Raw genomic sequence first — 13168 nt, 5'->3', positions numbered from 1 at the left:
AGTTCTTGCCCCATTGCTTGGATCTTTGGCTTTATCAAACACCAGATCACTGTGGTAATTGACTTCTGTGTATTCTATACCCAGTTCATTTCATTCATCAACCATTATTTCCTATGTAGTACCAGATTGTTTTGATGATTAACACTTTGTAGTATATTTGAGATCTGCTACTGCTAGGTTGGTTTCCCTGGCTTTTTTTTTCTTTCATTAATTCCCTTGATATTCTTGATATTTTGTTCCTCCAGATGAATTTTGTTGTTATGCTAACTAGTTCTATAAAAATAACCCCTTGGCAGTTTGATTGATATGGCCCTAATAAGTAAATTAATTTAGAGTATTGTCATTTTTACTATGTTGGCTCAGCCTACTGATGAGAAACTAATCTTTCTCCAGTTGTTTAGATCTGTCTATTTTTATGTGAAGTATCTAGCAACTGTGTTCATATAGTTCCTGTGTATATCCTGGCAGGTAGACTCCTAAGTATTTTATACTGTCTGGAGTTGATTTAAACGGAATTTCTTCTAACTCTTCCTACTGGGTTATATCTGTAGTATACAGAAATGCTGTTAGCTTTTGTTACTGAAGGAGGTTTTTCAGTCATAGTAAATCATACCTTTTGGTATTTCTGAGTGACTTTTTTTAGAGTAATATATACTGTATTTATTTTTATTGCAAAGATATTTTATTTTACCACTTTCATGTAATAACATTTCCACATAAGTTTTCCAAGTTATATGATCCAGGTTGTCTCCCTTCCTTCTCCCCTCCCAGAATTGGCAAGCAATTCGGTTTTGGTTATACATATAGTATCATGTGAAACATATTTCCATACTGATAATTTTTGTAAGAGAATAATCATATAAAATAAAAACCCTAAAGCAAAATTCCAAATAAGCTAAAGTGAAAAATCACATGCTTTGATCTGGATTCCAACTCCAACAATTCTTTCTCTGGAGATGGATAACATTCTTTGTCCTTCTGAGTGACTTTTTAAAAAGCTCATGGTCAAATTTTAAGATTTTACAGATAAATTCTAAAAACACAGAAATTTGTGTCTAGAATAAATAGCCCTACCCACTTAGAGAGTAATCTTAAAAACATTTTATTACAGTAGTAGCAATTCATGCGTATAACATTTTAAGATCTCCAAAGGGCTTTCCTTAAAATAATCCTATGAAGTGGAATGATATAATGGTGTCTGCATTTTAGGGATAAGGAAATGGAAACTTGGGCATGTTAAATCATTTACCCAAGATCTTTTAGTGGAGCTTGGCTTTTAAGTCTCATGTTTTTTCTAGTATATAACAATGTGCTTGAATCATCAGGAAAATGTGATTATGTTCAGTAGTCTCTGTTTAAAGTATTATATCTCTCTATGAAAGTAGGGAAATACATAGCCCTTTTCACCCTAACTATTTACCATCATAAATAGTTCAAACTTTGTAACTTGTAGGGAAAATTTCATTTACCTAAAAACTGATATGTAAAAGTATTCCCTAAGAGAACCAGATAAACAAAACATGTGCTTTTCATGGGAGTGTTGGATCCTTTCTAAGAAGGAAGCTCTGCCCACTGATTTGACATTTCTTGCTGGAGCATTTCTAGAGCTACTAGGAAGTGGTGAATAAAACACTAAAGTTGGAGTGAAGAAGACTTGAGTTCAAATCCTGTCCTATATGATGTCCTTATGACCCTAGGCAGATCACTTAACCTCCTCAGCCTTAGTTTCCTTATTTGTAAGATGGGGATGTTGAAAATAGTACCTAACTCACAGGAATGTTGTGAGAGTCAAATGAGGTAAAGAGATTTACAAGCCTTAAATTAGCTTTTATAATTAGTTATTACTATATCTAACATATTTTCCTTATTCAGGCCATAACTACTCCTGCCATGGCAGTCAGTCACATTATGTTGGAATCATATAAGAAGTATATTCTAGTTTCTTTGATATTACTGGGCAAAGTTCAACAGCTGCCAAAATACACTTCTCAGATTGTTGGTAGATTCATTAAGGTGAGTATTCTAAAGAAAAACAACTATTCTGCTTGAGATAATTGTAAAGATAAAAAATAAATTTAGTGTCATTGCAAAGTCAGTATAAAGTAAAATTATTTCATTAAATATTATTTGTATCTTATGTTCTATATTTTAAAAATCTATGCTCTATGAAAAATCATATTTAGGTTTAGTCCCTACTTATGGAATTTATAATTATTTTGTTCTAGTTATTAAGTGGCATGTTGAGGGCATTCTTCACTGGGGGAAAGTCTATTACAACTTGCTCCCTCTATGAACCTGTCATATGCAGAGCACAGGATTTCTAGTGCTTAGGATTCCTAATGATGGCCTTTCAAATGAGCTTATTGAAGATAACCAGGCATATTATTAAACATCCAGATCAAGTTCACTCCTACATGAGGTTTCTTGGTCTTAAAAAGAAATGGTTGAAACAGCATTCTGAGCATATAATGAAAGAGCAACAAGAATGAGCATGACAGCCATTTTCTGGAAATATTTTGGGGACCACTTGAGTCCTTCAAGTGACCCAAGGGCTAATCTCATTATTCTACAGTTTCCTAATGACAGTGCCTTTACTTTTTGTTTCTGCCTAAAAAAACAATTTGTTTATGATATCAGTAACATCCACAGCAAAACCATTTATCCTTTTAATTCTAGTGAGGCAAGTTGATGTATTAAACATTTAAAATCATTTATTTTTCTTCCATTCAATAATCAACAATTAAGAAAAGGTTGAGTACTAACAGTATGAGAAAAGCCAGAATATATTTTACCAGGAGATAGAGAGAAGATTCTGTCAAAACTAACTTTTGTTTTAGAAAAGAATTGTATTGCCTAATCTATCTGTAATATCTAAGCCATTTGCTTTATTGCTAGTAATAACTTGTCTTTTGTTTTCATTTTTGTTTGTACTTTTAATGGTTTTTCTTACATATTACTTGTACTTACAAAACATCATCCCTTTTTTGCTCTCTATATTTCTAACTTTATGTATTGATTTGTTTTCTCCTTTTTTAAACTATAGCCCCTTAGCAATGCTTACCATGAATTAGCACAAGTTTATTCAACCAATAATCCATCAGAACTCCGAAATCTGGTAAACAAACATAGTGAAACTTTCACTAGAGATAACAATATGGGGCTGGTTAAGCAGTGTTTGTCCTCTCTTTATAAGAAGAACATTCAAAGGCTAACAAAGGTAAGATTAATTCTCATACGTTCTCATGATTCTTCTGAGCCTCTCATAAAATCTCTGTACACTAAAAATAGTGTGATAGGGGTTTGTTAGGAAAGTTGCTGCATTTCCATCTAGCTAGGATTGGATTTGAATAGCTAGGAGAAAAGAGAGAGAAGCAGGTGCAAAGTGACTGGAGAAACTGAGGAATAAATCAAACGACAATGCATTGATGAGGTGTATCAAGAAATGTTGTTCTAATGAAGTAGGACCAGTTTCCATATTTTGCTTGCATAAAATAGGTTCAGTATGAGAGAACCACTCTAATGATGATCATTGAAATAAGCTTTTCCATTAGATAAGGTCATCAGCACTGTGGTAAGTTTTTCATGAGAAGCATTGTAACGTACGAGAAATTGAGAGTTGGCCTTGAGTCTGGACAGCCTAGGTTTTAGGTACTGACTTTTGATACATACTGACTTTATGATCCTGGGCAAATCACTTAACTTCCCGGGTCCCAGGCATCTCTCTAAAATGAGAAATTATAAGACTCTTGTGGGTCTATATTGGTAGAAAGAATTCCCTCACCACAGCATTCTTTAGATTGATAAAATCACAGTTTTGGACCAAAAAGAACCCCATTTTGTCATACATAATTCTTGATTTTACCAACTCAAATTTGTTGCAATGGCATCGAATAAATGAATAGATTTTTCAGTGAGTAACTTAGAAAAATCATTGATGGGGTAGCTGGGTGGCTCAGTGGATAGAGAACCAGGCCTGAAGATCAGAGGTCCTAGGTTCAAATTGAGCTTGACACGTGTGACCCTGGACAAGTCACTTAATCCCCATTGCTTAGCCCTTACTGTTCTTCAGCCTTAGAACCAATACACAGTATTAATTCTAAGATAGAAGGTAATGAGGAAAGAAGGAAGAAGAAAGGAAGGAAGGAGGAAGATCATTGACTAGACTAGACTAGAAATACAAAAGTGGTAAAGACTGTTTCCAACATCCATTTTATTGAAGTTGTTCAGATAGTTTGTTATAATTTGAAGAGAGAGAAAATGGGGGTGTTGGTTTCTTGGGTGCCACCAAAAATGAATGATGTATTTTTTTTCTTTGAAATTTCCATTTTCCCATAATGACTTTGTTCACTGAACAGTATGAATTTTTCCATTGTAATTCCCACTATGCACAAATTTTATTTCAAAATACTTTAGTATATTAGTAGAAAGTAGAATAATTCTTGGACTGAGATAAATGACATTATTTATCTGATGAATACATTCTCATAATTCTTGTTCCTAATTATGTCTGAACTCTGCTTTCGATTTCAGACATTTTTAACATTGTCATTACAAGACATGGCAAGTCGTGTACAGTTGTCAGGACCACAGGAGGCTGAAAAATATGTCCTTCACATGGTAAGCAGAGCCTTTCTTGAGATGATTATATAGATGAAATTTGACTACTTTAAAAATATTGATGCTGCTTAAGTAATAGGCAAAAATTCATGTTTTATGTGTGAACTTTAGTATTTCAAAAGATTCCATCAGTGTCAGTCAGTCAGCTGACATTTATGATGTACTAATGGGCCAGTCATGGTGGTAATCACTGGAGAATCAATCAAAGAAGGGCAAAAGATAGTCCCAATTCATAAAGAGCTCACAGTCTAAGGAGATTTTAAATTAAGCAGACAACTCTGTACAAACAATAGTATTAAGAGTGTGTGAAGGGGCAGCTATATGGCTCAGTGGAATGAGCACCAGGTCTGGAGATGGGAGGTTCTGAGTTCCTAGCTGTGTGACCCTGGGCAAGTCACCTAACTACATCAGCCTTGCAACTGATATTTAGTATCGATTTCTAAGACAGAAAGGAAGGATTTGGTTCTTTTTTTAAGTGGATCAAGAAAGGCTTGTGAAAGGTTGGACTTGAGGTGTGATTTGAAGGAACCCAGGAGAGGAGGGAGAATGTGGATACTCCTACACTGATACAGATTGCAGTCCCTCCTCACTTTACCATTTACTTTACCAAAAATTGTAAGATTTAAATCAATCTCAATAACTCCAAGTTTTAATTTTATAAAGTTTATTAATAATCACTTGAAGTAGGAGGAATAAAAAGGAAATAGAAGTATAAAAACCTAATTATCTAACAAAAATAAGAACATGTGAGTAAGTTCTTCTACCTAGCCCAAAGCCAGCTTCCACAACTGATGGGGGGGGGGGGCGGGGGGGTCTACACAAAACTTATATCTTCCCTATGTTAGCACGTAATGTGATAAGGAACATGGGAAACTGGTCTTTAGAGTCCTGGGGAGAAAAATCTAATTATACAAGTTTTCCAAATTAAGCTAGACTAGTCTCTGCACAACACATGAGATCCATCACTAAACCCAGAGGTGAAGCCTTTCTAGCTTTGTGTGTATGTATACCTATTTCTATATATTTTATTCCACTAATGTTGTATTGTGGTGTGTTTCTGTGTATACATTGAAATATTAGCATATTCCCATATAATTCTGTCTATATTTGTAATTGAAAAGCCACTGATTTTTCCCTTGTTGGCTGGTGTTTTGTGCTTATTAAAAGTCTGTTCTCTTATCTTTATTCCTCTTATCTTTAGATAGAAGATGGTGAAATTTTTGCAAGTATTAATCAAAAGGATGGTATGGTCAGTTTCCATGATAATCCTGAAAAATATAACAACCCAGCTATGCTTCATAACATTGATCAGGAGGTAAATATTAAAATGAAATATTCTGGTTTAGTTATTAAGATTTTTTAGAGTTAGTATACGAAAACCTCACTATTTCTATGCCTTAAGAACTCATCCTTAGAGCCAAAAACAGGCATTCCCCAGATTACTAATGGCTTGTGTCCTGAAAATTTTGTTTATAAATATGTAGTTCAGCATACATTTTCTCATATATGTAAGGGTTAGGTTTCCAGGCTAGCTTACTAATTTTATATTGTGTCTAGCACTGTTTTCAAGTATAACTAAACATCATTTACAGTGTTTCAGTGGCAAAAATGCATTTTACATTCCAACTCAGAATTTTAGGTACACATAAACTCTTGTCCTTATCATTCCCCTCCCCACCTCCAACAGGAGCCCCTCCTATGGAGATGACATTATTAAGGGCTAAGGTTGATTGGTGATATTATCATCAATATGCTCCCCAAGAGTTTCGGTTTTACACAAACATTCTCTTAAAAAGAATGAACAATATGGGAATGTGTTTTGCATGATAGTACATGTGTAACCCAGATCAAATTGCTTAAAGTCTCCAGGAAGGGGAAGGAGGGAAACAATTTGGATCTTAAAACTTATATGGAAAATTGTTATTACATGTAATTGGTCAAATATAATCATCTTTTTAAAAAAAGCTTTTCCCAAGAGTGGGAGATCCAAGTAGCAGGTGGACAACTTGTTAGAATACTGAATCTGCAAAGGATGAAGTAGATTAGATTAGCTACTAGTACCCTGTGTATTTTGAATTGGAAAACGGTAGTTAACTTCATAGCAACTTCCCTATGTCCTTTCATATGTATTGATTGTCATCAATTGAGGGCTATCTATAGTTTGTGAGAGAGTGAGGAACAGAAGCAGCTTCTTGTATAAATTGCTTCTTCATTCATTAAGTAACCTACATTAGTGATTCAAGTCTTTGAATTGCAATAAAAGCATAAATACTTTAATCCTAGAAGTGCTAAGGAAGCTAACCTAAATGGTAATTAAGCATAAGCCTAGTAAAGTGTCATAGTGAATTTGAAATCATTGTACACGTTTGTGTGCATATTCGGTGTGTAGGTGATGACGATGGTGGGAGAATGGAAGTACACATACTATGTTTATTTTAGTATGAGGAAAAGGATTTGTTTTTGGACTTGGAATCCTAATTGCCATACAGTTTTGGTTAATGTATTTTAATGTCTTTATGTCTCTGAACAAAATGTAATTTAAGTACGCTAATTTCTCTTTCATAATATTAAGCCTAAATTCATATATCTTAGATGCTGAAATGTATAGAGCTTGATGAGCGGCTCAAAGCCATGGATCAAGAAATCACAGTGAATCCTCAGTTTGTGCAAAAGGTGATTACTTTTTCTCTTTATTTAAAGTGGAGAAAGGAAGGTTGGAGGAGAAAGGGATATAAATGACTGTTTCTGAAACAGATTTCAGATTGTTGTAATAGTTAAGTATCAAAATGTTCAATTATGAGATTAGGAGAGAGAAACACTCTTGTAGCTTGGTAGTAGAGCTCTCAGTTTTTGATATCATGACCATTAGATGATTTTATTTAAGAAAAATGGAGGACTTATTCTTTGAAATGAATTCTTTGTACAAGAAATAAGATTAGTGTCTAAGAAAGATTATTATAATTTTGAATAGATGAGAAATAAATAAATGGAAAGAGTAAAAAATAATCTTCCTTTTCCCCTCCTGCAGAGTATGGGCTCACAAGAAGATGATTCAGGAAGCAAGCCATCCAGTTATTCTTGAAAGTGACATTTTCTGTGCTTTAAACTGAAAGAACCACCACTTTGGCCATTGGCAAATATGAGAATGGCAGGGAGGACTGAGACTGTTTTATCTGGACATTAAGAAATTAAATTTTGTTTTGACATCTTCAGTCCTATATGCTTTCAAAATTTTCTGCAAAGAAAGGAAAAGATCTCAAACTTTTAAAGTCTCTTGTGGATTTATTTATCTTCAGATTAACATCGTTAATGCATTAAATAATCTACCTTTTGTTTTAAATGGCTTGAATGTTGCTGTGTTCTATAGCACTTTTTTCCCCTTCTGGAAACATTTTCTTCTGTGAGAAACAGGGACATAAAAGTACTAGATAATATTTGAAAGCTTTTTTTGGCTCCTTAAAGTCAATAATAGTTTGGTTTTACAAAAAAAAAAAGAAAGAAAGAAAGAAAAGAAAAAAGAGGGGGAGTGGGTTTTACTTGAAAGGCAAAAGCTATTTAAGACTTTATGGACTTTGTAAAGTTGGACATAGCCTACTAGATTTGGCAAAATTAGTTTTTAGTTTCTGAGGAACCAAAATATTTACATGATCTGCTGGTGTTCTGGTGTAGAATTGAGAATTAAAGGGATGCTATCAAACATTCTTAAGCACTTTCCAAAATAATGGTGCATGCAAATGCCCTTTTGTAGTCTTGAACATAGCTTTTTTTTCCCCCTCTGCCCAGTTTAGTCTCCTCATTTGGCATGCACCTAGTTTGTTTTCTGCCCTTACTCCTTATTTAAGTAGCATTTTCAATTAAGCTGCAGTTAGCATGATTTTGTTTTGATTACTTGGTCAATCTCATTCACAGAGTTCTGAGATTAATTTGGCTCTCAGTTTCACTGAATTCACCCTGTAATATCACAGGGTCTATCTAATTTTGTAACCTTTGAATTTTGCTAAGATGAAAAGTTTCAAATGAAAAAAACATCAAGATTGGTTTGATCCCAAACGACAAGATATTTGTTTTTCTAACAACGTTTACTTTTTTAAAGTGTTGACATGCTTTTGTGTGCCTTTTTTAGTGTAGGGTGTTAGTGAATCAGGTTTTCATTATTTAAAAATCTATGAGCCTCGTTGTCGTTACTCACAGTATGGACTACATGTAGGCCTTTACATGAAATGAAGTATTTTGTAAAGCAACATAGCCCTTTTTTTAGTATTTCTCATCTCTGCTTTTGTTTCACTGTTTTTAACCAGGTTGTGCTTCTGTGCTCCTATAGCTGAAGTGTCTTAATTTATAGTTCTGAAATGGACTTAAATTACTGACTTATTTGTGATGGAAATAATGGTGTCCTGTTGTTGAAAGACAGTTATTGAGAAGGGACATAATCTATAGTATTTTCTCTGTATGCTTCAAACCCCTAAACTTAAGTAAAGTGAAGCGATTAGTAATGAAACACTGTACAACATAGAGAAACTTTGCAATATAACAGAGCACTGCTCTGGTTTTTAGAAGATCTGGATTTTATTCCAGGCTCTGTCCCTAACCAGTTGTGTGGCTTTGGATAACACGTTCATTCTCCAGGCTCCTTTTTCCTTTTCTATAAAATGAGGAATTTGGATTAAATCCCTTCCAACTCTGAAATTCTATCACTATGGATTGGCATTCCATAACCCCATATTCAATTTTTGGAAACAAAAGTAAAGACAATTACCTGCTCAGATGTGAAAGAAATGTCACTTTTAACAGTTTGCATTGTTTCCATCCTGCCTGTATGCCTTGGCTTAGTATGGTCTTTGGCTTCTTCTAGTGATGAGGGAAAAATAAGCTATTGAAATATATTTTTGTTCTTCAGTATTGTAGTAAAGGAAGCAATGACCTTTGATGTCTTTTTTTAATCCAAAATTAACTGTTTCTGAATTACCAGGATCTACAATAAAAGCTATCTGAGACATGATGCAGAAATAACTCATGATGGCAGACAGGTCAGAATTTTGGTAGAATAACTCTCCTTATTGTGGAGATTATTCATTCTTTTCTACAGTGGATCCAATAAAAAAGAAATGCCATTTCACCCTTGTTGCCTTTTCCCTGTTTCATCCTGCCATTTTCTGAATTAGTTAATAATGTATTATCTATTGGGGTTTATAAAAATCCAGTGGAGGAAATGACGATTGGACATTGATGCCTGTCTAAGAAGTATATTGTTTGAGCTATTAGCATATGCAGTTTTTTAACCAACATATCTTCCCAAAATGGTGGCTAAAATAGCATGGGTGTTAGGTATATTATTTCATTAATAATCTTTAACATTTATATAGAACTCAAAGATTGGCAGAGCACTTTCCTCATAACAAAAAATGTGTGTGAACTTTGACTCTACTGTTGTACATTTGGAGAAGTCAGCTCAAAGAAGTTATATATGAGTTACCCTTGATCAAAGAGCTAGTAAATGGTGCGACTTGAACCCAGGACTCCTGACTTTTTAAGTCTAGTACTCTTTCAACCATGCCACAGTAACCTCTGTTTAAAGCTTAGCAGTAGGATACTTTTGTGAAAGGTCTTGCATACTTGACACCTGTAGTATTTTATGTGAGCCCAGATTCAACATATATACTGCTATGGTGTTGTAGGTACTAGTTGGAGTATTTTTACCAAATGTTCTAGGAAAGACAATGGGGGAAGGTATTTTTAAGCCAAAGAATGTCATCATTTGAGCAATAAAATAGTGGCAATTTTCTGTCCACATTGGTGGGATCATTTAAACTAATTGGGTTTTTCATTGATTCAATATTGCTCCAAAACTATTTGAATTGAGCATTCCTATGAAGGATACTAAGAAGTAGTAGTTCAAGTATAAGGACCCTCTTTACAGCTAAAACTTTCCAAAATACCCCACATGATAATAGTGAACTTTTTACGAAAAGGCAGAGTGGCAAAAAGCGACTGTGTATTCACCTGGCCTTTGAATGAATTTGTATTTTATTAGTCACAATGGCAAAAGAAAATGTTTCATCCCAAAAGTTAGAAAAACTCCAATTAGACGTGTAAAGGACATAAAAAGTAATCACTGTAAATATTATTCATGTTGCATACTGTGTAGAGATCAGAAGCCCTTTATTAGAACTTAATATAGGCTACAAGGTAGGGGGAAAAAATTCTTTTTAGAGAAAAATAATCCACTTCAACAGGGAAATGTGTGGAAATTCCATAAATCTTAGATATCAAAACTCTGCTTACATATTTGGTTTGGTCAGTGCTCCAAACCATTTGTGTTCATCGGTTGCCCTGACATATCCAGATTCCCTTCTTTTGCTGTTGGGTCGTCCTATATTGAAATTGTAATTCTGAATTTTCTTTAGCTCTCAAAAATGTTACAGTACTATGAACAAAGAATTATGCCTGCAGCTTGAACATTAGATTGTGAGAAAAAAGCTCCTGTGTATACATAAATCTGAATAGTTGAAAAGAACGTTTATTTTTTAAAAAGCCTAGAAAAGAAAAGCTATTTCTGTACATGAGAGTATTTGCACCTATATGCCAAGTGCATTGAGGATAGATGGATTGATGATTTCTTAAAAATCAACCTGTCTTATTTCTACCTAATAGCTAAAACTAGAATTTTTTCTTTTCATTAGCAGCTGACTTTAGAGGTACGATAAACTCAAATCTTATAAATAACTTAAAATTACAATGAAAAGCTAAATGGTGTTTGGTCAGAGTCATTTGTGCAATGGGGATTCTTCCCACTCCCCTCCAAAATCAAAAGCCAAGTAACTGGAAAATTAGCTTTCTGAAATGGCTTTGGTATGAATGCTTGGAAAAATAGCTTAGTGCCTACTACATAGAACTGACCTCAGAGTCAAGAAGACCCGAATTCAAGCCTTCTCTTAAAAGTCACTGGCCAAGTCACTCAACAGACAACTCTTTTAAGACTAGGTGTTGCCAAGCAATTGTCAATCTCCAATGGTAGAGAGAGGTCTTGATGCCAATGAAATCACAACTCTGTACCAAAAAAAATTATTAGTTGTTCTTTGTTTTGATTGGGTATGTTTGTTTTTGAAGAAAATTATTAGTTTACTATTTCCAGGATTGTATTTGTACAACATAGAAATAGTTGATTGTTTGATATTCAAAACAGCTTGGGTCAGAAATTATTTTTACCTTGTGAAACAAGATAGCTACTGCATATTGCTTTTGTGTCTGATATCCATCCTGCAGCTGACCTAAACCATTACCTGGCAGTCTATTTTTAAAACCTCAGAAAGAGACACTTTTATGGGTGACGGAGAGCCATTAAAACTCATCAGGAAAATTTTATAAAGATGATGAGAATATTTCTGTGGAAATTAATATGAAATAAAAGAACTTCTTAATAGCATTGTTACTATTTCATATAGCAAAATATTCCCCTTCTTCCTATTTGGAAGCTGTAATCCAAGGTCGTAGTGGTTTGACCTAAAATATAAGCCCTTGTGCTTGTGGATTATTGTCTGAATAAGAAAATAAATCACTAAGGATCCGTTTTAATACTCCCAATAGTTTATAGAGTTTAACTCTTCTCTACTTTTCACTTTTCTCTTATGGTGATCTGGGCAACAGATCCATATACCTAAAACCCTTGGTCTCAATATGAAGACTTCAGAAATGGGTCTTCATTCATTTGAACTCTACTTTTTCCTACTTGAAAGGATAGTTTAAGCATAAAGCGATCTCACTTCCAAACTGACCCAGCAGTTATTAAATGTAGTCCTGTCCTTTTCCAAACACTTTAGATTCAGCACTGAAGGGAAAATGTAATAAATGCAAGGTGGTAGTTTTTCCAATGCTGTTTCTACATTTAATGTTTCAGCAAGTCCCAAATACAGTTCAAAAGCTCTTAGCATTTAAGATTATTTCTGAATAGAATTCAATGTGTGTGTTAGTGAAGATTATTAACTTCGTGTAATGAATGTTGCAGCTGGATTGTCTTTAAAGCTTAATTTGCACTAATCATCTGTGTAGTTGTTTTTTTTAACTTTTTAGACTGTCTGCAAAGTGTCCACATTATTGTGCACCTTTGGAATTTCATGTAACACAAAAAGAACCCTGTATTTAACCATTGATTGAGTGGTCTTCATACCATTGTTTTTTAAAAGCTATTTAAGAGAATACATGCAGAGTAGCTAGATGAAAAAGGAGCGACCTAGAAGAAATAACAGATGACAGAGTTAACATGCCATATCAAGAAGTGTAATTTGTCGATTTAATCCTTCTATGGTATGCATACTGTTGGGTTTTATTAGAAGTGGCCACCACTGACTAAACCTCAACCTGTGCCCTCATAGCTTGTTCTTAGAAAATAGTATAACCTAAGAAAGAATGGTGACCTGCATGGGCAGACAGACAGGAGTAGTTAATCCTGAGATAAAAACAAAGAAAGAAAAGTCTTAATTGTAACGTCGAAAAATAAAAATGAAATGCAAAAAGATACATAATTGCCAACCTTTGTTTGCTTCTTTAAAAAAAA

At 34.1% G+C, this 13168-nt stretch overlaps 1 protein-coding gene across 1 annotated transcript in view; it reads left to right on the top strand.

Annotated features, from left to right (window-relative positions):
• COPS3 (COP9 signalosome subunit 3) overlaps nt 1–7957 on the top strand; it is a 41073-nt gene extending 33116 nt beyond the window's left edge. Inside the window, exons 7-12 of the mRNA XM_001362174.4 lie at nt 1873–2013; nt 3044–3217; nt 4531–4617; nt 5819–5932; nt 7210–7290; nt 7646–7957. Coding sequence (XP_001362211.2) covers nt 1873–2013; nt 3044–3217; nt 4531–4617; nt 5819–5932; nt 7210–7290; nt 7646–7699 — 651 coding nt within the window. The 3' untranslated portion in view covers nt 7700–7957. The remainder of the gene's footprint in view (nt 1–1872; nt 2014–3043; nt 3218–4530; nt 4618–5818; nt 5933–7209; nt 7291–7645) is intronic.
• Nucleotides 7958–13168: the final 5211 nt, after the last annotated feature.

The sequence above is a fragment of the Monodelphis domestica genome, chromosome 7 (assembly GCF_027887165.1).
Source record: "Monodelphis domestica isolate mMonDom1 chromosome 7, mMonDom1.pri, whole genome shotgun sequence".
Taxonomy (NCBI): domain Eukaryota; kingdom Metazoa; phylum Chordata; class Mammalia; order Didelphimorphia; family Didelphidae; genus Monodelphis; species Monodelphis domestica.
This window is presented reverse-complemented; position numbering and strand designations above follow the sequence as displayed.